The following is a 27,116-nucleotide window of genomic DNA, read 5'->3' as shown; positions in this document are numbered from 1 at the left end:
GTATGGTGAAGTGGAAATATGTAAAGCAGAACACCTGGGCTGAACCTCTGATTTGGGCAGCTGGATTGACCTTCCAAAAGAAAAACAAAATTATATTCTGTGATGAGGACTAATGGGAACTGGTGATCTGATTTTATTTATTTTTTAATCAGTAGTAAAGGTGGAAGGAGAAGTCCATGCCCCAATGTTTCTTCACTTTCTCATTCACTTATTCCTTCATTCATTCATCCAGCAACTATGTCTTGAATGCTTACTGTGTGCCAGTCCCTGGCACCGTTCTAGTTACCAAGACTTCAAGAAACAGAACAAAACAAAACAAAAAAACCCCTCTCTTGTTACAGAGGGAGGATTCTTGTACAGAAAATCTTGCTATAGGGATTTTCTTGCCCAGTGTTTGCTTACAAATGATGAGAATTGCTTCCAAGACATGGAAGAATATTCTGTGAGTATGTACCCCCATTTAAAAAGCAGTGGGAACAAAGCTTTCTGCCACCACACCATGGGATCAAATTTGATTCTTTTTTGTAAATAGTAATTCTAATACCCACAAACCTACCTGAAAGTTGCAGCAAGAGAAGACTGCATTCTACTGTGGTATTGGTCTTACGTCAGTCCCACCAGATTTGACTCATCCCACTCACAATCGTTCAGCCCTCTTCAGGAAGCCCAGTTTCAGTACTATGAGTCATAACAACAGATGTAACAGCAGGAGGTTCTTCACCTTGCAAACAAACAAAATAAACGGCAGTGAAAATTATTCATGAATGTATTATGACAATAGAAAGCAAATCTTTTGCAAGATGTTCTCTTTAACTCCTCTGAGAGCTCTGTGTGACTCCGTTCATTCACCAATCCCAGTCACCTGGCATTGCTAGACATTGCCCTCCTTTAGTTGCAAAGCTGTCCTCCCCCAACAATTTAGACAGCCATATTGTGGGGGTTGATTCTTGCTTTGAGCTCAAACAGCTTCTAACACTCACCACATCTCAGGTTAATCTTTGCATTGTCGTTCTACTCCAAACTCCAATAATCCTCCATGATTGACAAAGACTCTTCAGTCAATGCTTCCTCACTTGAATGCACAGGGGCTGACCCAGACCCGCTACCCAGACATTCTGATATCATCTGTGCTCATGCTGCCCTTGAGTTCTCCCTGGTAGGACTTGAAACAATTAGCACTTGATCCACAAGCATCAAATCCCCATACTCCCTGGTGTTTCAGAATATTGGGTGAAATCTAAGTAAGAAACATGAAGAAGAGCCTGTGTCCCAAATGCAGTTGCAGAAACAGATTTGCACTCAAGCCCCTGGACCTAGTTGCATTGAGCACATCAAAGAAAATATGACACCTGCATTTCCTGATTTAGAAATTCTTAGGAAGAGAGGGAAGGTTGTGGGAACTCCAGGGATAATAGGTCTCCCGCTGGCATGTCTCCTGCCAGGGTATCAGGATGCCTTTTCCACTGACTCAGCTCTGCTCCTCTCTGCTACCCGGGAAGGGTGACATCCCAGTCATGAAGAAACTGCAAAGTACCTTTTTCTAAATAAAGGAATGCAAAGACCTGATACGTTAGTGTTTGGACCTACAGAGGAGACTGTGTCTTTTCATTTACATAGGAAACTGAAATACAGGTTCAGAATCTTGAGTTTCATCTTCTGAAAAGATCATAGAATGTGGTGCAAGGTCAGACTGGCATGAAATCAATTGTAATCTGCCAGCAACCCATTCCAACCTCTTTAAGAGTTTCCTTTTATATATTTTTTCCCTTTATAGAGAGAGCAAAGTACATTTAAAGAAAGTCTCATCAAATCAGAATGTCTTTCTAATATTATTTTTTTAATTGGTTGCTACTGTAGTGTGACCTAAAGCCTCCTGGTGTTTAACCCTCTGTGCAACTTTGACTAATGAACAAATTTGTCTGCTATAGCAGTCTTGCTAAATGTCTTTTACAGGGTTTAAAAAAATTCACAGTGTATTATGAAAACCTCAGATCCCTCGACCTAATTGATTGGCTGTTGATGATGCCATGTCTATAACTGTAATGTTCTTTAAGTGTACAGACCTAACTATTTTTCTTATTTTTATATAGCAGTTCCATTTTATAATGACATTAAGCCATTCTGAGTGATACATTTCTGGGCAGTTATTGCACTTGGGTAGAAAGTATCGTCTGGCTTTTGGCCTCATGCCTTACAACACCAACCGAGGCGTAAAATGATCCCCCAGAAAATGTACTAGGCTTTACCTCATTACTTAAAAATAAATCTTGGAGGCTGGTTCTGTTTCAGAAAAGGTTTGGTGGGTTATAACATTTGATTTATGAACATAATTAAAATATAAATGATGAGCTCTGGGCTATTCAATCAGCCATCTGGATTGTTCGGTATTTTGACATATTCATATCGTAGTTAGGCTCTTCAATGGAAAATTTAATGTCCCTTAGTTCTAGAGGTGCCAGTGGAATCCCAGGGTTTCTATTCCACCTGTTGAGAACGCTTAAGTTTCTCTTTCAGGACAAAGGAAGGGGAACAGAATTTATTTTTAAGTTTCCATCACCCAGGGATAGATCTCGGCACATAGACCTTCTATAATATTTGATTCCTAGACTGGGCGAGAGGATAGCTCATCTGCCCGTGGTCAGATAATATGCCTATAAATACTGCATGTGTCAACAGAGGGGAACATTTTTCTGTATAATGCAGGCAAGACTAACGGTTACCTTTTCAGCCAGCTATTACGGTAACTGTGGCAGCTGTAGCCATAAGTAGATAGTAGATGTTTCTCCAGAACTTAAAGAGTAAATTGGGAAAATCAGTTATCAAAACTGAAGGTGTATTTTTTGTGATTTAGTAAATGGTTTTTAAAATAAATTTTGGGTATAACAAATCCTTAGCTTGTTCTTCCCAATTTATGTGAATAATTGACAACTGATAAACAGCTCATTAGGAACATAAAAAAGCATTTAACTAAAACTCAGTGGTACTGAAGAAGCAGGGTGGATTAAGTTTTTCAACACTGTCTTTATTATTGATGGAAGCTGAGCATGTAAAATCCTTAGTGCACTATGCTGAAAAATATGCCCTCTCTGTTTTCTTGTAAATTACATTAAGGAAAAAAGAAGAAAAACGAAATCCTTCCACATAGGCCAGCAAGCATTCTGCTTCTTCTTAATTAATGGCCAAAGTCAGCAGTGCATGAAAAATGTAGCCTTTCTGTAGATCAGAGATTAACCTATAAGCAGATGTTACATTTCAGCCCAAATTTTGGGCTTTAAATTTAGCCTCACCCAGAAGGTTCATGGGTAAGAATGATAGAGGTCCCCTAACTAGGAACTCTAGTAAGTGCTGCTGTTTCTGGGTATGAACTGTGAGGTAGCAGGTCTTCTGTTTTCTGTGTGTCCAGTGTCATAACCTTCTTCTTTCATTTCTTTTGTATCTTTTTTAAAAACTAAACTTCACTAACTAGTGTGTGTGTGTTACACGACCACAAACAATAAACCCACACCTGATGCCCAGCAGTTGTAGTTAGCCTAATATGTGGCCTCTGTCTCTGAAAGGGGGTGCCCAGGAGCTCTTGAACCACCCAGTGCTGGTTCAAGGTCATCCTGTTTATCCTTTACAAGCATTTCTGCTTTTCTTTAATGACTACCTTCCCGACCCAGTTATCAGTATCTGGAAACCTCAACACCATTTTGCTCTTAAACAGTTTCTTTGCCAACGTGTCCAAGAATAGAACTGTGTAACTTGCAAGGGTCAGCTGGAGCTTCTGGGCTTGTTAACTTTACGTTCTCTGGCAAGAGACTTAGCTTCTCAGAAAGCACTACCAATTCTCAGTATGCAGTGCACACTGGTGGGTGAACAAGGGGGCTCTCTTAAAAGGTTTTGAATGCCATGTAATTTTTAGAGACATGAGAGAAAGATTTGTGATAGGAAAGAGACTATAAGAATGCATCTAGAAAGCAGCTATCTCTAGTGAGGACTTCCTTGTGCAGCTTATATAGCTGTGTACAAGATGAGATTGGTTGAGCCTTGCCGTAATATTTCTATCTTCTCCCTTATTCCATAGGATGAATGTTAATGAGCTAACCACAGCTTGTAAAAGGCCAAGGGGCTGTTGTTTAGGTGGTATGATTGTCTGAGAAAGTAAAACTATGGTAATTGTTTTGACCTTTCAGCCAACCGATGTCTTGCCCTCTCACATTTATTACTCTTGGGCACATTTCCAAAAATATGCATTTACAGAGCCACAGAATTAAATGAGAAAACCGATTTAGGGATTAATAGCTTGTTAGTTCAGCACTGAAAAAAACAATCTCCTAATTCCATTCAGGTTTTATTTGTTAATGTATTTGTATGTGCATCTATGTTAATTCCAACTTCTGTAGCTTCCCTCCCTATTCCCTGAACCTCCCATTATTCAGCTCTCATAGCCATATCCCCACACTGACAAATACAGTTTTAAGTAGCTGGTGGAAATAAGAATACTTATATCTCCTTCCTAAGTACCTCACTGCATTAGGAAGCTATACCTGGCTTTAATTATAGATTGCCATTGGAAATGCACTTATGGATCAGAAATCTATCCCAACATACACTTATGGGGCTGTCTCTCTCTCTGTGATCTTGGATGATCTACTTCAATCTGTGGGTACCAGAGTTCCCATCCCTAAAACTAGGCTTATTCTACCCCCAGTGATGGTTCCTAGGGGAGTAGATGCTGAGTAAATGTCAGTATTTTTTCTTTTTAATGTTTACACTGAGATGTCAGAGTTTTCACTGGGAGGGCTCCCAAAATATCCCAGTTGTTTTTTCTTAAAGTCATTCAGTCTGCCTTTCTCATTTGAAAACAAGAACATAGAAGAGGCAAATTTATTAACATGCAGTTTCACAACATATTGTCACATAGTAATATATGATATATGATAAAATGTATCAATTCTGAGCACCACAGATATCTATGGCTTCACCTCAGCATGAAGGCAAATGAGTTTCCTTTAGCTTGAGTGAGTTTGGAGATAAACTTCAGTGTAACAAAATATTTCACAGGAAATGTTTGATGTGGCGCAGTTGGCTTATGAATCTCTTATCTATTTGTGGTTCACTCCTTAGAGTTATTAGTCAATTTAATTTGAGCAAATGCCAGGATTACCAACTAATTAGAAGGGTGTTACTGAAGGCATGGGATGGGAGAGAGTAAGTGCTGGTACTGTGGTTTTGAGGCAGTGTGTGAATCTGATTTTGCCTGATGATATCATTTGCTAAACATTATACTTTGTGTTTTTGTCACACAGATAAGCCTCAAGTGCACATTCAGATGACTTATCCTTTACAAGGCCTAACCCGGGAAGGGGACGCGCTTGAGTTAACATGTGAAGCCATCGGGAAGCCCCAGTAAGTTCTGAAGGCCAAAGTTGGCAGAGGGTCATGCGCAGTAAATGTCACAACACACATGTGCATTCACCAGTCCTTGGCCTGTCACCTGTCTCCTGCTGCAAAGGATGGATGGTTTTTCAGGAACTAAAGAATATTCAGTGAGAGTGGAAATAAATATCCATAGTTCTTAATGGTCAGGACTGGGAGAAAAATTAAATGCCCGCCAAGATTGAAATCTCAGCTAATTCTATTTTATTATTATCAACATGATGGTCAGGACTATTTTCTCTCACACACAAAAAAATAATCCTAATAAATTATTGGTGTCCCTACAATCTAATGATCTGCCACCTTTCGTGTTAATGTCTAAGCTGCTAGAAAGATGGTTTTAAGACTTACATTAAGCTGCTATGTTTAGGGCCAGCTGTAGGCAAATGAATTTGCCCTACCTTTAATTTTGCATCTTCTTCCCTCAAAGAAAAGTGTCATTCATACTTGACTCCCAGAAATATTTTTGTTAGTAAGGAAAAGCTCAGGAACTTTTCTTAAGGAGGATATATATGCCACTTCATAAGAGAAAAAGAAGAAACAACTAAGACTCTTATTTTATTGAAAGTATAAAGGAGCCACTTGAGTTGCCCTGTGAAATGATCCAAAGTGAATTTGAGGAACTACATATATCATCACTAATACAAGAAAAAAAGCCACACAGTGGTACCATTTTAACTATTATTCAGTTTACTTACTGGGCAGGGGACACTTCTTTAGTGTTTCTAGTAAAGATTGTTTTTAACTGTTCCTTAGGGGGGGAAAGAAAAAAACAAGTTGAGGATTCATGAAATGGAATAATAGGTCAATGTTGGGATTAAGGACGCTCAAACTTTAGTGGTACCCAACAAAAAACAGCATTGAGCTCCCTCTGCTGTCCCCGTAGTATGATTTTGTTTTTTCCCTCAAAGAGTTTTGCTAGCCAGCGTCATCACAGTTTTCATATAAAGAATTCAGAGCATCTTAACAAAGCTTCCCCAGAAATCTCTGGAAAGAAGCCTCCCTACTTTAACTAAGGAATGATCTATGACAAGAGACCAGAAAGCCAAAGGGGGCTCTGCCTGCTGTTGGTTCTCTCTTCTCATTTCAACCCTCCCTATCTTTGCACTTACCTCTCCATGTGCTGGAATTTCCTTCCCTCTGTGCTAACCATGTGGAGTTTTAAATGACCTTTAGGAGCTGGAAAGTGGTCTTGGTTCTGTTTCACTTTCCCTCTGGTGTTTCCAAGTTATTTGGTTTTGAATGCTTCGAGCTTCAGCAGAGTGATCTTTTTCTCTTTTGAGCACTGCCAAAGATTCAGATCTTTCTTTTTGTAAACAGTTTGAATTATTCCCTAATTAGTAGGTTTCTTCCAAAATAATCCAATGGAGTAAGAAAAAAAAATTCTCAGAGGCCTCTTGCCGCTTGCAATACCCGTGCTCGGCCACATTAACCACAGTTACAGTCTATGGCTTGCTAACCTATACTTTGTTTTTGTATTTTTCCCCGGAAGAAGGTACTGTGTTCAATTGAATGTGCCACGGGGACAGTAAATTACATGTTTCCTTCAGGACATTTATGCCAGAGAAGGGATTTGTTTGTTCCTTTCAAATAGGAACCAGTATATGGTTGTGTGAGCAAGCTCACATTACTCTACTGCTACCCCTTCTAGCATATTACCTATTTATTTTCTCAAGAAATTGCATACAATAAAAATGGTAATTTAACTTGCCATTAAATGTTGTGAATATTCTCAGCAGTTACCCCTACTGATTGTTTCAGCTGTCAAGCAGCAGGACATTGGGTCTGATTGCCAGGCAGGCCCATTTGCCATTGCCTACAAGGAGGACATATGCAGTACTAGTTTTTAAATAATTTACTAGGTTGTGATGACAAACCCATGTGTAATTAAAGAAAAATTGTAACTTCACATCCCATTTGAAAATTGGAATGCTACTTGACAGGGCTAACTTGAGGATCCGTTCATCATTAAGCATGGGTCTCTTGTCGTGTTGCTGCTCCTAGAGGCAGCTGTAGGAACTGGAAGGAAGTCACTTGTGTGCTGGATCTCTGTTGTCCTTCCTTCAAAATGAAAGTTTTCAGGCACAATTCTAAATGTGGCCTCAACTTCATAGGAGGTTGAGGGAAGTGCCTTGAAGAATGGAAGTTTTCAAAAGGTACTTGGTGTGTATGCATTTTTAGCTTTGGCAAATCTTATGAAATTTGCTTTTTCCTGATGGATACAAATGTGGCACTTTAAATCACTAAAACAAACTTGTCTCTGATGAGCAAATGCCCTGGGCCCTAAGGGATCCATGTGGAATGCACGCCATGGTGATTAGCCTGAGAGCCCTACCCACGAGCCTGGGGAACTGCAGGTGCACACACAGGGAAAGTTCTCACAATATGCAGGCCTTGGAGAGCCAGTAAAGAAGGCAATTTGCCAAGGAACAGATAGACATGGTGGACTAGGGCATCAGAGACAGGGGTGGCATTCTGGGTAGGAGGATGCAGGTTATGGGGAGGGGTTAAAGGGAAGAGGAAATGATTACATCTTTCCAGAATCAAAGGTGGTTTTTCAAACAGAGGCCCAAGAAAAGCACTATTCAGATGTAAAAGTCCATTCCTTTTGGTGAAACTCAAAATCCATTTAAATATCACAAGAGGCTTCTAAACAAGTCTTGGTGTGTTAGTAACCATCAGATGAATGCATGTATCACTAGCCAAGAACTTGATTTCTTTCCTAATTAATGAGATGTTAACAATGGGTGAGGTCTGTCCTGCCTGAGTTGGTGTGAAACCACACAGCAGGGCATAAAAATAGGCACACTGTTTTATTTGTTGATTTGTCGCAGATGAATTGGAAATAATGAGACTCCTGCTTGTGGTCTGTTCAAAGTTTTTCAACACCTGATCGTGTTTAAAAGAAAAAAATTGTATACCAAACAGATTTTTGGAGACTTCACAGTTGTAATTCTGTGAACTTAAAATATCTCCAGTAGGTCCTCATTAATTGTGTCACCCTGCATGTGGGTGAGCAGTTTGATGCAATGGGAAATGATAATTTGACTTGTCTTCCTCCCCTTCCCCCTGCAGGCCTGTGATGGTAACTTGGGTGAGAGTCGATGATGAAATGCCTCAACACGCCGTACTGTCTGGGCCCAACCTGTTCATCAATAACCTAAACAAAACAGATAATGGTACATACCGCTGTGAAGCTTCAAACATAGTGGGGAAAGCTCACTCGGATTATATGCTGTATGTATACGGTACGTGAGAAGATAAAATGCTCTTCTACTAGAGTCAGTCACATGGAGCTGCTACTTGTGATTTACTCTCAAAGCTTTTGGTCAAGTTGAAAATCAAAAACCAGTTGGTTTCCTTCTAGAACTTAAAGAAGCCTGGCCTGAGGTGGACCCTAGTGTCTCCACCTGGGATAGTGACTTTTCTTCTCTCCCTCTAATCGTGGGTGTTTCTACTAGATCACAGTCTTTGGTCATGCTGAGAAGGAAAGCTGTGTCCTCAGGCACAAGCCATGGAGATTATGTTAGAAGTAATGACTGAAACATTCAACCTTACCAATTAGCAGCTTTTCAGCTCAGAAAGTTTATTCCCAGTGGTATTTTACTATGATACCTGGGCTAGCTTTCTCCTGCTTTGATGAGCAGAACTATTCTGTTTTCAGCATGAAGCTATTAATTCCAAAAGATGTTGTAAGCCAGTAAATACTCAGAACAAATACAAGGTCCCTTGTAGCTACATGAACCACCTGTAGCTACTGCCTCAGAACAAAAGCTTTTTTAAAAAATGTGTCTGTTTTTTTAATATCATTTTACAGGATTATTAAAACATCATGAATTTTATTCTCTAGTCAACAGATATTTATTGAGCATCTACTACATTTCAGGCATCTTAAACTTACTTCCTGTTTATAACTTACTGTTGATTTTGCAAATGGTGAATATTTTCTATTTAGTTGAGATGTGCACCTCCTCTCTAGTTTTATAATATCAAATTAAGTCTCTTCTGTTCAATTGAAGCCTCATATGCCAAAAAATAGCCATGAACTGACATGACAAAGAATGAGTAACCAGAGGCATCGGCATTTCAATGTGTTATAAATATTTGAGTGTGTGTGTGAAGGGGGTATTTTTTTCTTGATGTTACCAGTGTAAATAATCCAAGTATAAGTATATATGAATAAATGTTTAGATACACATAAATTATACCTTTGAAATATCCACACCACAGTGTCTTAGAACCAGGGTACTTTGCTTATGAAGAAAATAGGAGTGGCAGTCTTTTTAATCAAATAGAAGCATGCTTTACACCATATCTGCATGGATATTAAAATATAATCCTTAGCCTATACCTGAGGTTTTTTTCCTAGCATAATGCAAAATTAAAAGATCACATCTAATCACCTTATTTGTAGACTTCTGAAGTATGTTTTATCTTTACGCACTACCAATGTTGTCCATGGTTGTATTATGTCTGTTCACACATAATAACATTAATTCTCCCAGTAGTTAAGGAAATCCATGTGAAGCAAACAGCTTTTCTACGTAGGTGAGAGGGGACACAGCATGGCCCGTTTTCAGCTGGCAATATGCAGAGCCACCTCTTCCCACAGACTGCTCGGCGGGGGTGAAAAGTACATTCCTCCCTTTTTCTGCATGTGTTCTCTCACACAAGGGCCTGCGCCTCATGGGAGTCCCCGACATTGCCGTTGCCCGGGTTTACTGGCTTTCAGTCCAGCTCTTTACAAACTGCAGATTATAAAAAGCAGTGACAAATTTCCATTAGTCTGTTATGTGCATCCTTGATTCAGAACACTAAGTTATCTGGATAAACAGTTTTGATTTATTATACTTACTGCCCCTACATTTCAAGAGAAGAAACATTTTGTGGGTTTGATGGACAGATATATTTGAATAATTTTGGATAGTAGTTTATAGCTAGCATTTATTTAGTGCTCACTTTATTCCATGCCCTATGGTAACGATTTTCCAAGCATGGTCTCCTTTAATCTCCACAATAACACCAGGAGGCAGGCATTATCACGATCCCATTTTACAGATGATAAACTGAAGTTCAGAAAGGTTGTACAGTTTTCCCCAACTTCACCGGGTTTCTAAATGTGTTTTAGAACCAAAATACTTTGGCTCTAAAGTCCACAACAAAGTATGTCTTTCTTTGTATATTCTCTTATTCTCACTGCTTTCCAGTAAAACAATCCCCTTCAATATGAGATGATCCTTTTAGAATTAACTGTCTGGGCCAGAGTGCATTATTTGAAAACCAAGAAATATAGGGATCCACCTGTTAAAGGCAGACACAGCTACATACACATGTCTCCCTAATCCAAGATGGTACACCTATCCTTGTCTAGGGATTTACTAGATCTGTAATATACTACCTACCTCCCCTAATCAGTCCTAGTAACAATACTTGGGATGACAGATTAGAATATTAGCCTAAGGTATTACTAGTCTACTAACAAAATACTCTAGCAATTTGGGAAGGTGTTGAGTAGATTTTCTTTCCAAAGCTGATTTGTTGTATTACTACCAAAATTTTGGAAGTATTTTATGAACTAAAAGTTAGCAAGCCCCCATAAAGTTTAACTCTCTAGAAGCAACTTCTACACATGAAGAATCTAGCTGGTTAGTGCCTGAGCCCCAATTGATTTTATTCTTTTAGCCTCTACATGTCAAGCACAGCTCATTAACTCCAACTCTGTACTTTCTTAAGTGGTGGCCTCACATTGCTCTTATTGCTAGAAATGATCTAAGCACTGAGGTTATTTTACCTGTTAAAGGAATCTAATTCTTTCAGGTCACTTTAGCCAGATGTGAAGGACAACAGTTGCCCCAGTCGTGATAAAGATAATTGAAAGTGTGTGATTTGCACAAAATGGGAGGGACTGATGACCTTTCTCTGAAGTCTGTGCCTTCATTAGTCTGGTCCACCCCTTGGTTCATAATCATATTTTCAAATCACCTTCAGATCTACTCTTATTGTATTGTGGACATCACACACTTTATGTCAACACTTTTAGAATAGGTGCAGAAATAGGATTATAGGCTGGGCGTGGTGGCTCACGCCTGTAATCTCAGCACTTTGGGAGGCCGAGGTGGGTGGATCACAAGGTCAGGAGTTTAAGACCAGCCTGGCCAATATGGTGAAACCCCGTCTCTACTAAAAAAAAAAAAAAATACAAAAATTAGCCGGGTGTGGTGGCGCATGCCTGTAGTCCCAGCTACTCGGGAGGCTGAGGCAGAAGAATTGCTTGAACCCGGGAAGCGGAGATTGCAGTGAGCTGAGATCATGCCACTGCACTCCAGCCTGGGTGACAAAGCAAGACTCCGTCTAAAAAAAAAAAAAAAAAAGAAATAGGATTATAGTATATCAGGGGAAATCTCCCAGGAACAAATGTTCCTTTTCAGTAGTAGATATAGTAATTGAAGCAAAACAGAAAAATCACATTAACTGACCCTGTGCTGGGCAGCAGACACCTCTCTGGATATAGTTTAGTTGTGTAGTGGAGGGAGCGGGACGTCTTTAGTGCTGGGCTCAGGGGTCAGTGCACTTGGTTCATTTATATCTATGCTGGCACCTGCAGCAGGTGTGTAGGTGCATCCAAATGAGTTTCCAGGTCACAAAATGCTTCCCTACCTGTGGCCTCCATAAAAAGTGTGAAGGAGCAAGACTGAACATATGGCCTGAATCACCGCATTTCTCATTCTGCCTTTCTTTTAAAAAGGTAGTTTAAAATCACTAACTTAACCATTTTTACCTCTTGGAGGAGAATGAGATTTTTTTTAAATGACATCCTTTTTTGGACTCATGTGAGGCTGCTTTAAATGAAAGTGTAAACTGCTTGTATCCCCATCTTAAAGGAACGGAGCCTCCCATTGAACAGAACAGTTGATTCTTCTCAGTTAATTTCATCCAAGTGTGTTTGTGTGAGAGAAGCAATTTGTGAGGAAAATTAAAAGCTCAGATTGTTGATCGATGGTAGGAATCATTTTAAGTAGACTTTGCAACCAAGCACCAAAATAATATTTCTATAAACTTTTGGGAAGTTGCACCAAACCCAATAAAGGTGCAGTATATAATTAAAGTTTTGATGTATTAATTAGACAATCTGAGAGCTCACTTGAAGATAAAAGGACACCAGATGTGTCAGGGAGAAAAAGTTGACATGCTTTAGATAAAATTTAAAATCAAAAGCTTTCAAATCGTCTTATGCTCTATTATAGCAGAATGATTGCTTAGTTCAAAGTCTTGCTGACAATTTAACACATTCAGTTTGATCATTTGGGCTTAGAATTTTTTTTCTCTTTCATATTTGCCCTTCCCTTGTCTCCAAATAATTTTTGAGATGATAGAAGAATATACAGTATATCAAATATCTGACAGAGGGTTCCCTATCAGGTTCCTGGCTTTGAAGGTCGAGTCTCATTTATATTTAGTTCTCTTGTTTACAAGATGGAAAACGTTCTTTCAGTTTTATCACTGTAGTCTACTTAGGTCAAGCTTTTAATATGAGCAAAGGCAACTTATTAATATTTATAAGTTGTAAAATTTATTGACTTTTAAAGAATAAAATCTCAGTAAAATCTCACATGCCTGGAACTTGATATTTAGTGGTGACATTCTCTCTTCTTTGTATTTATTATGAGTAGAGAAGTAGTTTTACTTCCTGCTGGGTTGTATTGATGGAGAATAATGAAGTTAACAGTCACAGAGAGCAAGTGTGCAGGGGCACGCTCATCCTTGGCTGATATGAGCCCCCTAATAGAGCAGCACCACCTCCTCCTCCTCCCTCCTCCCATCTGTAAAAGCTGAAACGAAATGACAACCATTGTACCCTCTTGGTACTGAGTTGATTTAACCTCACCTTTGAAATCTGGTAGGGAAGAGGGGTGTCGTATGTTTTGATTTTTCCTCCCCTCTCTTCACATCTCCTCATCCCTAATTCACTTCATTAATGAAAATTCTCTTTTCTTCTTTTCTCAGCTCTTCCAGCTAAGGCTTTGGGATATAATTACAAGACATAAATCTTGCAGGGAAAGAACTTTTGGTTTTAAAGGGGGAAGCCATCAAACAAACATCTCAATGTCCTCATGCCTTTGTTTTGTCATTACTGGTCATTGTTGTGTTCAGCATTGTGGGTTTGATTTTCCTTTTTTTTTCTATCCAGATCCCCCCACAACTATCCCTCCTCCCACAACAACCACCACCACCACCACCACCACCACCACCATCCTTACCATCATCACAGGTATGGTACCTTCATTACCATTGAAAATGTCCTGAATGTATATTGTCTTTCTGGTATGTATAAAAAGAAGCCGAAAAGTTCCCTTTAAATCCTTGGAATTTAATTGTTCCTTTATTTTGGAACTCCAACGACATTAGATACTATGTTCTTAAGTTGAATCTTAAGGACCTCAGAAACATCCCAGCATTTAACAGTACGTCAGATATTTTGCAGCTTATGCATAAAAGAATTCTTTTTTAAGCATCACTATTCAAAGCAAAATGCTAGGGAAAATGGCAGCTGGCTACTAGAGAACACGCCTATAGCTTCTGCTTAGACATGTTTGATGAAATGGTAAGTACTGTGGCTTTCAATCTTGTCTCTGTCTTAGTTTCATCTCAGTCCATGTAAGGGAAAATATACACACCTAACTTCAATGTGCCTATTTGGGCCATGCTACTAAATGCATAGTCATCCTTCCTGCTCCAGAGAGTACCCGCTGACAAGTGTTACTACCTGTTTGTGTTGCCTAGGTAGTCACAAGAGATCAGAGGGAGTCACTGTCTTTTCCATGCTGAGCACTCGTGTGCCCCTCCCTGCCCTCGGTCACATATTGGAAGAGTGGAAGAGGCAGCCACTGTGGTTCTAACTCTGCGGCTTTATCTTTTTGGACTGTCTGAAACTCTTATTCAGCATGAGTTTTACTGTCTCTTGTTTCTGTCACTGAGGGAGGTGGCATGCCATCCAGCCCTTCCTGGCATCCAGTGGCTCTCTCATACTGCTTTATGTGGCTTGTCTGGGAGCCATGGGGTTTCTTCTGCCTACCTAAGTAGGAAAGCTTCTGGCCACACTATGTCCACTTGACATGAAGGATTTCCCTAGATAAGGCCTTCCCAACCTGTGTTTACAGGGACTTACCACAAAAACATGTGAAAGTAATTATTCTGTGAGAAAAAAATATCTCTTGAAAGAGTAACTTTTCTGCTGCATTTTGTTAGCTGGTGAGACTGCAAGGTATCTGAACCGTGTGCCCTGGTACCCACCCCTGTCTCTGGACTTCTTTATGAACACTGAGTATTTGACTCCCCACCCTTCATGGTCAGCTCCTTTTAACACCCTAGATATCATTGCTATCCTTTTCATTGACATGCTAGAGACATTTCCAATTTTCATGGGAGTCAGTAAGATAGAGATGATGAGAATTCAGAGTGTTCAAAGAAAGAGGAGGCCTCATCAGTTGATAGAATATACAACAGATTGTCTAATCTCAGTTTTCTTCACTTTTCTACCCATTACAGTGGAAAAAAGAACCCTTAAGGAAGCCAGTGCTTCTCAACATTGGTTACAAAACCATCAGTGCCAGCACTTAATTTAAAATCTTCTGAAAATCCATCAGTTGGTTTTCATGTCTCACTCCAAACTCAGCTCCAACCAGGCTGCTTCCTAGATTCTTGTCTGTGTGTGTTTCTGTTTTGGCTCTTTGTTACTTCCTTCTGTAAACTTAAGTAAACTCAGTTTGTTGACCTAGTGAATTGATTCTTTCCATTTTCTATACTATTCACCAGCATATCAAAGATGCTTCTTCCTAACTCTGATTTCCAGAGTAACCGTGCTATCAGCTTTTCATACTAAGAACTAGGTTTTTACCTTTTCACATTTCTTGCCTCCTACCCAGTTCGTAAGCCAAATTAGACTCGTACTCTTGTGAAGTGCCCTTTACATACTAGTGTAAAATATATTGCGTAATTCTCCATTGCCCTACATATATTAACCCTTTAGGAAAATATATCACCAGTCTATTTTATCTTCGCAGAACTTGCCCAGGTATGAGCCAGCATTTATTACCACTCATTCTAGAAGGTGCCAGCTAGGTAGCTATCCAGGTTTACATTTTAAGGCAGTCGAGACCTTATTCACGTGGTATATAAACACCACATTTCTCTTTTATATGGAACAACACTTTTCATTTGCGGCTGGCCTTCTCACTAGCTTATGCTTTTTTTTTTAAGACCTTTCTTAGCACTTGCTGAACTCCTCCCCCCTCACAATCAATCTCAGCAACTCAGCAGAGTCGCTTCAGTTCACAGCTCTTAATCCTTCACTCCAGACTAAAGCAAATCTTATGTCCTCAAACAGCTACAACTCACTGTTATCACAGTTCCAACTGCAGAGACTCCATTTAAGAGGAAATTTAAAAAATAAACAATGCTCTATTTCTGTCCACATCAAAGGTACCTCTAACAGAAACTTGTCTTTGCTTCTGTCTCTCTGCTACTGGCCTCTCAGCTCAAGGTAATGTAAGATCTCATAGATGCACTTTAGCCTCTTGATGTTAGCAGTTGAGTCCTCCCTGCACACAAAATACATTTGTGGTAATGAATGCCCAGAATCTCACTGGCACACCCAAGAGTAGTTAAACTAAAATTGCTACTAACACAACATTGTAGAATTCGTTGCCTTAATGGATGTGATCTTCTAGGCTTACTGTGTCTTAACAAGCAGTCTTATATATATTTATCTTGCCCAGAAAGTATACTTGTAGAATTTAACATTTGCTCCTTTCTCCAAACAGATTAAAGGTTATGCAGCTGAATGATTCTGTGTCCCATTTTAAAGGTCCAGGCTATCCCCTAGATTTAGATTAGTTCCTAAAAAATCTTCCAGACTGAATCCTGACAAATGGATAGCTAAATTAATTTCCACTCCTCTTCTCTCTTGCACTGTTTGGTACATTACAGCCACCATTAGCCTTAAAAGCTGCAGCAGCCAAATTTGGTGACAGTAACATAAAGCCTGAGCTTAAAAAAAAAAGGAAGAAGAAGAAGTCCACAGTCATCTATTTCTTTTCTCCCAGTCAAATGCAATAACTGAAACCCATTCCCTAGGTCAGGGTTTCATTACAAAAAAAATGTACACATGCAATACAAAAATATTTTTAAACTCGAGAAGTCGTAGTTGATTTCTGATTTCTCTGAAAGGAAGTGTTCCAGTGTTATCTTTTATCTTCCATAACCAGGATAATCAAATTGTTCCCCTTGTTAGGAAGGCAGACTGGCATTCTGTTCTGAGTCACCTGACTTGCTTGAAACATGTTAAAGCTTCATCGTGGAGACCCTTCAGAGAGAAAAATTATAAGCCAAATCGGACTCTGCTTTGCCCACCCAGAATCATACCCCTCATGGGTGGGAGCACAGGGCGTTTTCTGCCTCCTGCTTACCCTACACGGAGCAGGTCTGGAGAGTTACACGTGAAGGCACACATCTAAGTGTGGCCTTATCTAGGGAGAAATTTTTGTAGTCTCTAAAGTACTGAAAGGAATACAAACAGTCCCTGATTTATGATGGTTCATCTTAGAATTTTTTGACTTTAGGATGGTCCAAAAGCAATACGTATTCAACAGAAACCGTACCCATACAGCCTTTCACTTTCAGTACAGTATTCAATAAATTCCATAAGATCTTCAACAACTTATAAAATAGGCTTTGTGTTAGATGGTTTTACCCAACTATAGGCCAATGTAAGTGTCCTGTGCATGTTTAAGGGAGGCTATGCTAAGCTGTGATGTTTGGTAGGTTAGGTGTCTCAGATGGGTTTCCAGCTTACAATGTTTTCAACTTAGGGTGGGTCGATTGGGACATAGCCCCATCGAAAGTCAAGGAGCATCTGTATTTGATGTCAACTTGCCGTATCAACTTGTTGTGGCTTTAAAACCATTAAGCCATTATAGTACCATTAAATTTTTTTTCCAACTATAAAACAGTTTTAGATTGGGAGCCATTCAGAGCCTCACTATGATTTGCCACGAGGTTCCTTGGAGTCTGTTTTCTTTCCTGTGTATTGATATTCTGACCATATATTTCTGTTTCAACTATTGCTATTGGCAAGCCCCTGTTCCTTTTTTTTTATTGTGTCAAATTGTCCATGTGGTTTCATTCATGAAGACATATGCTGTCATGTGGAAGCATAAATTGCATAATTTAAATTGTCCCTGGAATCCTTTGTGAAAAAGTGGAGACAGCCAGCCATTACCCCGGGTAAGAGTCCTTCACACAGATTCCTGTCAAAAACTAGAATAGAAGAAAACCCTGATGCCATGCTGGGGTGGCGGGAGGAGGTGGGGGAGTGTGAGTGAGTAGGGAGTGTTTGTTCTGTCTTGTTTTTAACTTTCTTTGTAATTAGTTGACTTTGTGTGTTAGGTGTACATAAACTTACCCATTGCTGTGATAGTATTAGCCCCTGTCTTCCAGTTGGATCAAACTTTTTCCTGTAATCATCTCAGGAAAGCATGTTGTGTTTCCCTTCCTAGTTAGCGTGGCTGTTGTTTTGTTTGTACCTGGTTGCATCTTGAGTTAGATGCTTGATGAGGAATATCATAGAAAGGACTCCACACTCAGTTTTAAATACCCTTAGCAACTTACAGAGAAAATTCAGGCTGGGAGGAGTTCAACCTGGAGGTCACACTAGACATGTGACTGTCATAAATTAAAAAATTAAAACCACCTTAGAATAAGAAATGAATAGCTATAGGGCCAAATTCTGAAACACATTAAAAAATCCTTTCATAAGAATGAAGTAGGTCATTTCTAAATGAGTTTTCCTCTTTTTAAAAGTACGTACCCAATTAAATATTTTGTGTTCCTAGGAAAAGAAAATAGCCAGGCTTTTCTTATTGGTATCTAAGTACTCAAAAACCAATATAGCTTGTAGCAAATGATTCCTACCCCCAGGCCCGCATTATTATTTTTGGCTTTCATAGTCTGAAATCATAAGCTTTTGTTATGTGTAATATGGATTGGATCACATAAATAAAGAAGGTGGGTATAGCCTTTATCCTTCAGTGATATGTATAGAATATGCCCAAGTGGGGAAACTTGACACCAGAACACATGTTTTTAGTTCCTTAGGTACAAAGCAAAGAAGCACACCTGTCCTTAAGACTGAATCTATGTCATGACCATCTAAATGATGATAGAGAGCTTTCCTCCAAATACAGCTGGCTATTCCCCAGGGTCTTAGCCTAATGATTCCTACTCTTTGCTGTTGATATTTGCATGGTTCAAGAGCTGGTCTGCTTTAAGTTATGCACTCAACAAATATTGAGTGCCCATAATATGTACAGCACGATGCTAGTGCTTATGGAGACAAAATACTCCCTAAACCCCTTATCATGTGGTTGCGAGAACAGGTTACACACATTGGAACCCAATAAGAGATACTGTACAATTGGGGTGATTCGGTGGCACAGGCAGAAGGTGCCACAGATGCTGAGGAGAGTGTCACAGTGGACTTTGGTCTGTGCCATCAAAGAAGGGACAAAATGTGGATAAGAAAGGATGGCATTTTGGAAGTTATGCATGAAGGTCCAATGTTACTTCAAGCATCTATCTTCAATGTGTGTTTATTTTGCATGTATTTATGTTTCAGGCATAGATTAGGCCACTCTTGCTAGGAGATACACATCTTCATCCTAGAATGTTTACTAAATTGCCTTTTTTTCTAGAGTTGACATCTGCTTCATAAGATTATTTTTCATTCAGCATTTATTGAATATTCATCAAGTGTTATTGATATGCCAGTATACCTAGTGACAAGAATATTTTGGGGGCACTAGTAAATACTCATGAGCCACCTTTTACATAATAAGCCACCTTTTCAAGTTTTTACTCCAAAAAGTATGTGTCCATTTTTCTTCATACTGTCTTAAGTGTCTACATTTTTTTTCTGATAATTGTAAACCTGTTACAAATAACAACATAGCTAACCAGCTTTTGACCTATATTGATTTAGGAGAGAATGAGAAAAGACTTGAATACTACAGTGATGGAGGCCACCTGACCCCATATTTTTTAAAAAATGAATGAGAAATGTGATGCTAGTGGAAAAGTTTTTAATGCGTCTGTCATAATTTCAATAACTTTATGCTGTTTATTTTAAAAATAATCCTGGAGATAAAGATGTGACATGTTTTCATACTAAAGACCTAATCAACAAAGCAAACAAATAATACTGTGAATGCAGGTTTCCCAGAATTAAAAAGTGATGTTTACAGCTATCTTGGTAGTGAAAAATAAAAGACTTGACTGGAAGGACCCAGCCCTCCCATATCTAACACAAAATTTGCCAAGACTTAAAAATGTGCTACAACTTACAGAGAGCCTCTTTCCTGTCTCCATCACTACCCTCGTGGCAACACCCTCTTCTTCTCCTTGCCTCCCCTCTGCCTTCCTCTTTTCTGTACCCCCTTCCACTGAGTATTCACACACAACATGATATAGGAATTGTTTTTCTTGTTAAATGAAACCACTGTACAGATTCCTATTATTTTGCAGAACATCTGGTTTGCAAATGAAAAGATCTCAGGGGCACAACAGCACTAGTGAACAATTCTGAAGAAGCTTTTAACAAAACTTGAAATTGCTTATCCAAAAAAAAAAAATCATCCCCCGTTGCTGCTGTTCTGTAGCACACAATCTCTTCACTCACAGAGGAGGTGACTTTAACAAGGAAGAGAGCTTTATCCTGTCTCTCCTACTTTGGCCTTTTAGTTTTCGTTCTGTTCCTATCCACTTCTCCCATCCCTAAGACAGGGGAGTTTGATTAAAACATAACATAGATGGAAAGAAAATTAGCCAGGAAACCAAGAGAAAATAAATTCCAGAGTTTAATTTTCCAGCAGTTATTTTTGTTTTCGATCGAGTTCAAATAACTTGAAAGAGAAGAAAAAAAAAACCCACCATATATTTAATATATATTGGCCAGCACAGCACAACTATGAAAATAAAATTGTCAGGGGAATTCCTTGCCTGCCCTAGTGTCTAGATTTAAAGCACCTCCATAACACAAACTGAAGGGGAATTCAATTAAGAAAACCCATTGGCTTCTTATTGACTTTAGTTAAGAAAATAAACTGGGAGAAAGTGTATTAAAATATGTCTGACTGCTTAGTATGCTTTCATTTAGGCTTATGACAATCAAAAATGAGAGAATTTAAATTTTTTACAATTAAGCTCTGGTTTTGAGTAGATTGTGGGTTATCACACCGTGCATTTTTTTAATGTACACCTTACTCAAACACACCCTAAAATGCAGGCTTGCAGTCTGCACATTGTAAAGCAGGAGCACCGCAGATCAATTGGGGGAAAAATATTTAAGGTTGTAAATTTAATTTTGTTCTAGGATTTTCATTTTCATTTATGGCACCCGTTGTGTTTGAGACCATGGACCAATTTATGGATTAGTTTTAAACCCCCAGTCTGTCACACTCAATGAACAATTCTAAGTTGGAGAGAATCCATATGAAAGGATTAGAATGTGCCACAGTGGAGCTTACACGTGACTGTTTCAACTAAATATTGCCCAGCTGCCTCTCCTGCAGTATTTTTTTTTTTTTTTTTTTGCTACTTAAATTGCTAGTGTCTCTAATTTCACACATTGTCAGAGCTTTTTTTATTTTGTAAATATACTGCCACAATAAATGTATGTGATGTTTCATTTATTCAAGATGGGGTCTGATAAACTGTAGGACTAGGAGACTAAGAAGAGAAGTCAATTTTGAGTAGAATGTGCATCTTTCAAATAATAGTGCTGGGCCCTTCTTTGGATACCTTGTTTCACTGTACTCATAAAATAGCCAGAGAGTGACTGTTAAGACCGTACACACTTACTGGGTTTTCAAGAAGACGGGATTGTTTTTTCTTGGCCATATAATATAAATGTATAATAAATTTGCTCTCTTTGTAATTAAAATTAAAATAAGAGACAGTAGCTCAGCTAGGCCTTTTAAATGTCTGTATAACCCAACACCACCATAAGTCCAGCTCAATTTTTTGTGACCTGTTTTTCTCATGGGCTAGCTCAAAGATGTTTTTTTTTTTTTTAAGGCAGCAGCAAGATGAGGTTTTAAAAAGGCTTTGTTAGGGCAATTAGACATTTTCATTTTTCAAGCTGATTACAGCATTTATCACTTACATTGAAATTTAGTATTTGCATTTTGCCTCTATGCTTAGAATGTTACCCAACAATATGGTCACCACACAAGTTGATTCACAGGGTGTGTTTGCACATTTCTCCAGCTTTCTGATTAAGATACCCTAATAAATCCTGACTCACAGAGTTGCACTCACTTCAGAGCCAGGGTGTCTGTGGTTTCTGCATGAAGTCATAATGCAATTATGAAGGAGAATTAGATTCTGTCATCGTGGTCTCCTGCAGGGAGCACAAAGTTACTTCTAAAGAATGTTTTCTTAATTCTTTACTTGAAAATAACCTCTGTTCAAGTAGCATACCAGATGCTCTTAGAGAAATGGAGTCAGTGACTCCCCAGACACACCATCAATCTTGCTCTGAACTTTGTAGCCAGCCTGTGTTTCTCCTGCAGTCTCCTACCCCGTTGCTGCTCATGGTTTTGCCATTTCCAGCTGCAGTAATCGTGTGTGTGACTTGAACATGTGTTTGCTGTTAACCATTTTAGAATGTGTTTTTTCTTCTCAACATCCCCCTTTCCTCCCCTTTTGGGTGCAGTTGATGGATTTCCCATCCCCAGAACGGGGAAGCAAGATGCACTGTGGATTTTCCTTCATTTATTTTCTAGTACTCACCTAGGAGCAGACGCCTAGCTTCACTTGGTTTAATTTCATCTTAAAGCTGACATGATGTTGTGATGTAGGAAGACAGTAAATTGGGGTCACTGGTTAAGGCTGATATTATTTTTGATGACTCTAACTCTTAGGTCTTACTCCACCCCCTGCCCTTCTATCATTTGTACTTAATTATTTACCTGGTGAAAATAAAGCTTATGCCGGGCACGGCGCCTCATGCCTGTAATCCCAGCACTTTGGGAGGCCGAGGCGGTGGATCACCTGAGGTCTGGAGTTTGAGACCAGCCTGACCAACATGGAGAAGCCCTGTCTCCACTAAAAATACAAAATTAGCCAGGCGTGGTGGCACATGCCAGTAATCCCAGCTACTCAGGAGGCTGAGGCAGGAGAATCGCTTGAATGCAGGAACCGGAGGTTGTGGTGAGCCAAGATCACGCCATTGCACTCCAGCCTGGGCAACAAGAGCGAAACTCCATCTCAAAAAAAAAAAAAGAAAAAAAAAGAAAAAAAAAGAAAAGAAAAGAAAGCATATTAGAAGAGCTACTACAAAATAATGAGCCAGAGTGTTGATTTTTTTTTGTAATTTTGGAAAGGAGCCAATGCCTATCTATAAAATGTATTAACATGCATATAAATGTTTCTGTACAAATGGGCATTTGATCCTGCCCCTCAAATTTAAAGTACCTAATGCTGCACTTGGATGTTTCAACTAAGGAAATGTGTCATCTGTGTCAGGAGAATCTGTGACAGAGTGTGTTTCAACTGTACAGTTTATTGTTTTTTACTGCTATTTTATGCACACAGACTTGACTTGTAAGTATTTTGTTCTTATGCGGTATATTGTATGTTTCTCTTTCCTTCATCTATTCATCAGAAACTAAGCTATCAGTAATATTAAGCTACATTGGCCTTTCAGACTTCTGGTTAATTCTGGCTCCTTAGAAGGGATCTAATTTTTGATGGTATAGGATCCTCTGGAAAGCATGCCAACTGAAGGGGAACGCCGGTGTGAATTCATGTGTCACATTTATACATCAGAAGCACCAGGCTCATTTGCCCCCAAAAAAAGCTTCATATGAAGTTCCAGTGCATTTAAACATTGCCTGTGTTGAATCAGAAAGTCTTTTGGCGTCTCCACAGCTCATGAAAGCAATTACCAGCTAAATAGCTGCATTCTACAAAAGGACAGTGAACTGCTTGCTTGCAGTTTAACCCAGAATCTTACTTCAACCACCACCATTTGACTAGAGATAACTAACTCCTGTCTCAGTATCACCATTCCTTTTTGCCAACAATGAGTCGTAGAAGGAATGTGCCTGGGAAGTTTAGAACTCAAAATGAAAGTATGGCCAGATGGGTTGACATTGGAATGAGGTTGACTAGAAGAGTGGTGATAAAATGACTCTGGAAAAAGAATGTCACCCTGCATTTTGTTAGATATTTATTCCACTTCCCCTGTAGCCAAAAATAAAGAGAAAATTCCTTGAGCTCCTTGGAGGAATTTCTTGTGAACAGGAGCAAGTACAGCAGGCTTGGCTTAGAAGCCTGGTAGAAGAAGGAGAAAACTTGAACAGCATCAGAAATAGAAGAAGAAAAAGACAAAATACATTTCCTTCCACAGCAAGTTCATCTAGCAATGGAAAAAGAAAAAACAAAAACAAAAAACTGCACTCTCTCCTACTCCAGCCATGAAAGCAGGACTCCCAGCCCCTCAGAACGGTGGACATGGTTCTGAATTGTGAGCAAAAGGATGGCTGGATACTTAAATTTTTGGAATGTCATATGATTAGAAGCGGCATTTGGCAGATTGTGTGAACTTGGGTGTTTTCATGAAAGGCTTCTGCTCTTGGATTTTAACATGAAGAGGTTTAGAGTGAAGAATGAATGTGTGTGTTTGTGTGTGTGTGTGTATAGAAGCTAATCTGTGAAAACCTTGAACATGTTCATTGCCATGGCCTCCTAGTTAATTGAACTTTCTGGCTAAACTATGCTGAAATAATACACTGGATGGAAAACTTAAACCTGTCTATTCATCTACAGGCATCTGAGCATAAGCAGTAAAAGGATCCTAAAAGTGTGATTGATTCAGTGATGCCTAATTGGCAGTCAAGAAGCCCAAGTGCCCGGGTGGGTTGGGTTAAAACAAAGGCAATGTTTGAATGTTATGAATCCATTGTTTAACCGGCCTTTCGACTGAGCTTTTCTGTCGCAGTCCTGAGCCTTGATGCTTTAAGAGCCATCTACCAGCCACTGAGTTTGCACTGGTGTTTCTCATCACTTTGCATGTCCACCTGACTATTGACTAGCAAATATATGTGTCCTGGCAAGACCCCCAGAACCAAAGAATTTACTGTTTTCCTCACTGGCTCGCAGCTTTGAGCTCAAGGCATGTCTTAAAACAGTGCAACTCACTTCAAATGCTTTTTGCTTTTCATTTATTATTGCTTGTCACGCGATGTTCTTTGAAAGCTTGCTCATATATTATCTGTTCCATTTTTTTCCATTTTCCCTTTTTTTGCATGCCGTTCCTCCTGTTTCTTCCCTTCCTCCAATCCTCTGTTCCCGTCTGTAGACACAACGGCGACGACAGAACCAGCAGTTCACGGTTGGTATCACATTACTGTTTATCTACTTTCTCAGCACTGCTGAGAGGCAAGGCAAGCCTGGGAAAAAGAGAAATGTAGTCTTCAAGGGAAATCATGTTTCAAGTAGACTGACCTCATAAATATACTATAATTTTTTAAGGTTTGAAAAGATGTCGAGTCTTGTCATTTCTGTTGTGAGTTCAGTAGCCAATGGATGCAAGCTGAGATGAGACCTTCTCCCCACTGGGTGGCTGGAATTGTAGGAGTTTCAGTGGCACAGAGTCCTCCTTACTTATAAAACTCCACCAAACCTTGAAATACATGGGGCTTCAAACAAACGAGTATTTGCAGGAAAATTGTAACATCTGAATTAAAGGCCCAGTTGCTTTGTTTATATATAGGCCATAGTCCCAGGTAAATCTTGAAGGAGTCATTTGTGTCACTTAGTAAAGTTGAGATGGAAGGGTAGACCAGGGAAGAAGATTCCTGTTTAAAATCGTGAGCTTCTGATGAGGAAGGTCATTGTTCTTCTTTAGAAAGGTCATGACTTTAATTATGTTGCTAATCATATGTACCCCACCACCCCTCACTGGTTCACTCCTAATCTCTATGTGTTCACATAACTTTATGCTCACATTTGGCAGAAAACTCCTCCAAACCAAGAATGATACCATATGTCAATTTTATCAGCATTAACTGGGACTTTAAATAAGTTACTGGTGTGTGTGTGGCTTGCAGGTAAAATAGTAATACGTTTTTAACCACAAAGTGATAAAAACTGAGTGAGTTAAAGCTCAGGAGGGGCATCAGGAAATATGATCTCTTTTTCCCCATCTCACCAATGACTTACTGGATTGGAATAAGTCTATTAACTTTTCTATGTCTCTCCAATCAGAAAATGAGAATCATGTTTCATCTGTATATTACTTTATTACTTAGCTCAAATCTAGCCCTGACAAGACTGTACTTAGAAAAGATATGTTAGTTTAAAACTGGGCTGAATTTTAATAATTGAATCCAAGGGAATTATTTGGTAAAGGGCCTACTTTAATCACTTTGCCTGTTGTTGTACAGGGTGGAAATCTATCATTTAAATGACAAGAGGTGATCAGCCAACCCTGCCATGTTAATTCAACTTTTAGAGAAACATTTCCTGGCACAGACTGACTCACTTAGAGACCTACATTTGATAACTCACCAGTTGGAAAATCTCTGAGCTCTGTAGGAGCTGTCCTTGAAGGTCAGGCCTTGATGCTTGGCAGGTCACCCCATCTTTTGACTTTCCTATGACGAATTCTGAGAAAGCAAAACGAACTTAGGTACTGAGCAATATATCCTTCCTCACCCCATTCCTATTTCTTTCTGCCCTTTCTGGTCATTGGTGCAAAGGGAAAAGTTCATAAAATAACTTAAAGGGGCTAGGTATGCTGACAGTCATGAGAAATCAATTAGGTATAAAACTTCCACTTTCTAAGGTAATGCCCCATAGTGCTTGCTACATCTCAGGCATTGCAGTCCATTAAGCTCAGTTATTTGTAGGTTTCATAATTAATTGAGCACCTCCTGACTTTTATCGATTATTCTCAAAGGGTTATTTTAATGTAGTTAGAGAGATTTTATTCTATTTTTTTAAGATACTTAAGTTTCTTTTTAAGATACTTTAAGTTTTGAGCTTACTGTAATTAACTACAAGGTAAAATGCAAGCTCGTCCAACCCATAGCGTATGGACCACCTGCGGCCCAGGACGGCTTCGAATGCGGCCCAACACAAATTCATAAACTTTCTTAAAACAGTGTGAGATTGTTTTGCGATTTTTTTTTTTTTTTTGGTTCATCAGCTATCATTGTTAGTGTATTTAATGTGTGGCCCAAGACAATCCTTCTTCCAATGTGGTCCAGGGAAGCTAAAAGATTGGACACCCCTGATATAATGTAACCATACAATTCCTAAATTCTGTGAGATCCTTGAAGAAATATTGACCATTTGTCTCCTAAAGCTCCAGAATTCTATTTTCTAGGTCCCTTCAATAAAATTCATGTTCTTAACGTGACTCTAGTGGATGTAGGTCTCAGAGTTGGATAGGCTATTCGAAGTAGGAAATTTGTCCCCTCATCTGAAAAATAAGAAGTTAACTTACAGGCTGATCCTGATTTTAGAGTACTAGTTTTAATCAGGTCTTTGCCTGGAGAGAGAGAGAGAGAGAAGGTGATCTCTTTTTGTGGTATAAGGAAGAGACACTTGGAATGGGACTTTATAGCATTTCT

At 39.2% G+C, this 27,116-nt stretch overlaps 1 protein-coding gene across 10 annotated transcripts in view; it reads left to right on the top strand.

Annotated features, from left to right (window-relative positions):
* The window catches only part of CADM1 (cell adhesion molecule 1), a 339,666-nt gene that overhangs the window by 280,973 nt on the left and 31,577 nt on the right, over window positions 1-27,116 (top strand). For 4 of the 10 annotated variants that reach the window (XR_008620266.2, XM_034933750.3, XM_003820094.4 and 1 more), the window contains exons 6-9: window positions 5,292-5,391; window positions 8,497-8,669; window positions 13,610-13,690; window positions 24,839-24,871. Coding sequence is in view for 8 of the 10 variants with exons in the window: in XM_034933750.3 (XP_034789641.3) it covers window positions 5,292-5,391; window positions 8,497-8,669; window positions 13,610-13,690; window positions 24,839-24,871 (387 nt within the window). In the remaining 2 variants the exon portion in view is untranslated. The remainder of the gene's footprint in view (window positions 1-5,291; window positions 5,392-8,496; window positions 8,670-13,609; window positions 13,691-24,838; window positions 24,872-27,116) is intronic. The other 6 variants (XR_008620267.2, XM_008973527.4, XM_003820096.4 and 3 more) reach the window with 3 other exon arrangements.

Source organism: Pan paniscus, chromosome 9, assembly GCF_029289425.2.
Source record: "Pan paniscus chromosome 9, NHGRI_mPanPan1-v2.0_pri, whole genome shotgun sequence".
In the NCBI taxonomy this organism is placed as follows: Eukaryota; Metazoa; Chordata; class Mammalia; order Primates; family Hominidae; genus Pan; species Pan paniscus.
The sequence above is the reverse complement of the archived record's forward strand: the minus strand, read 5'-3'. Positions and strand labels throughout refer to the sequence as shown.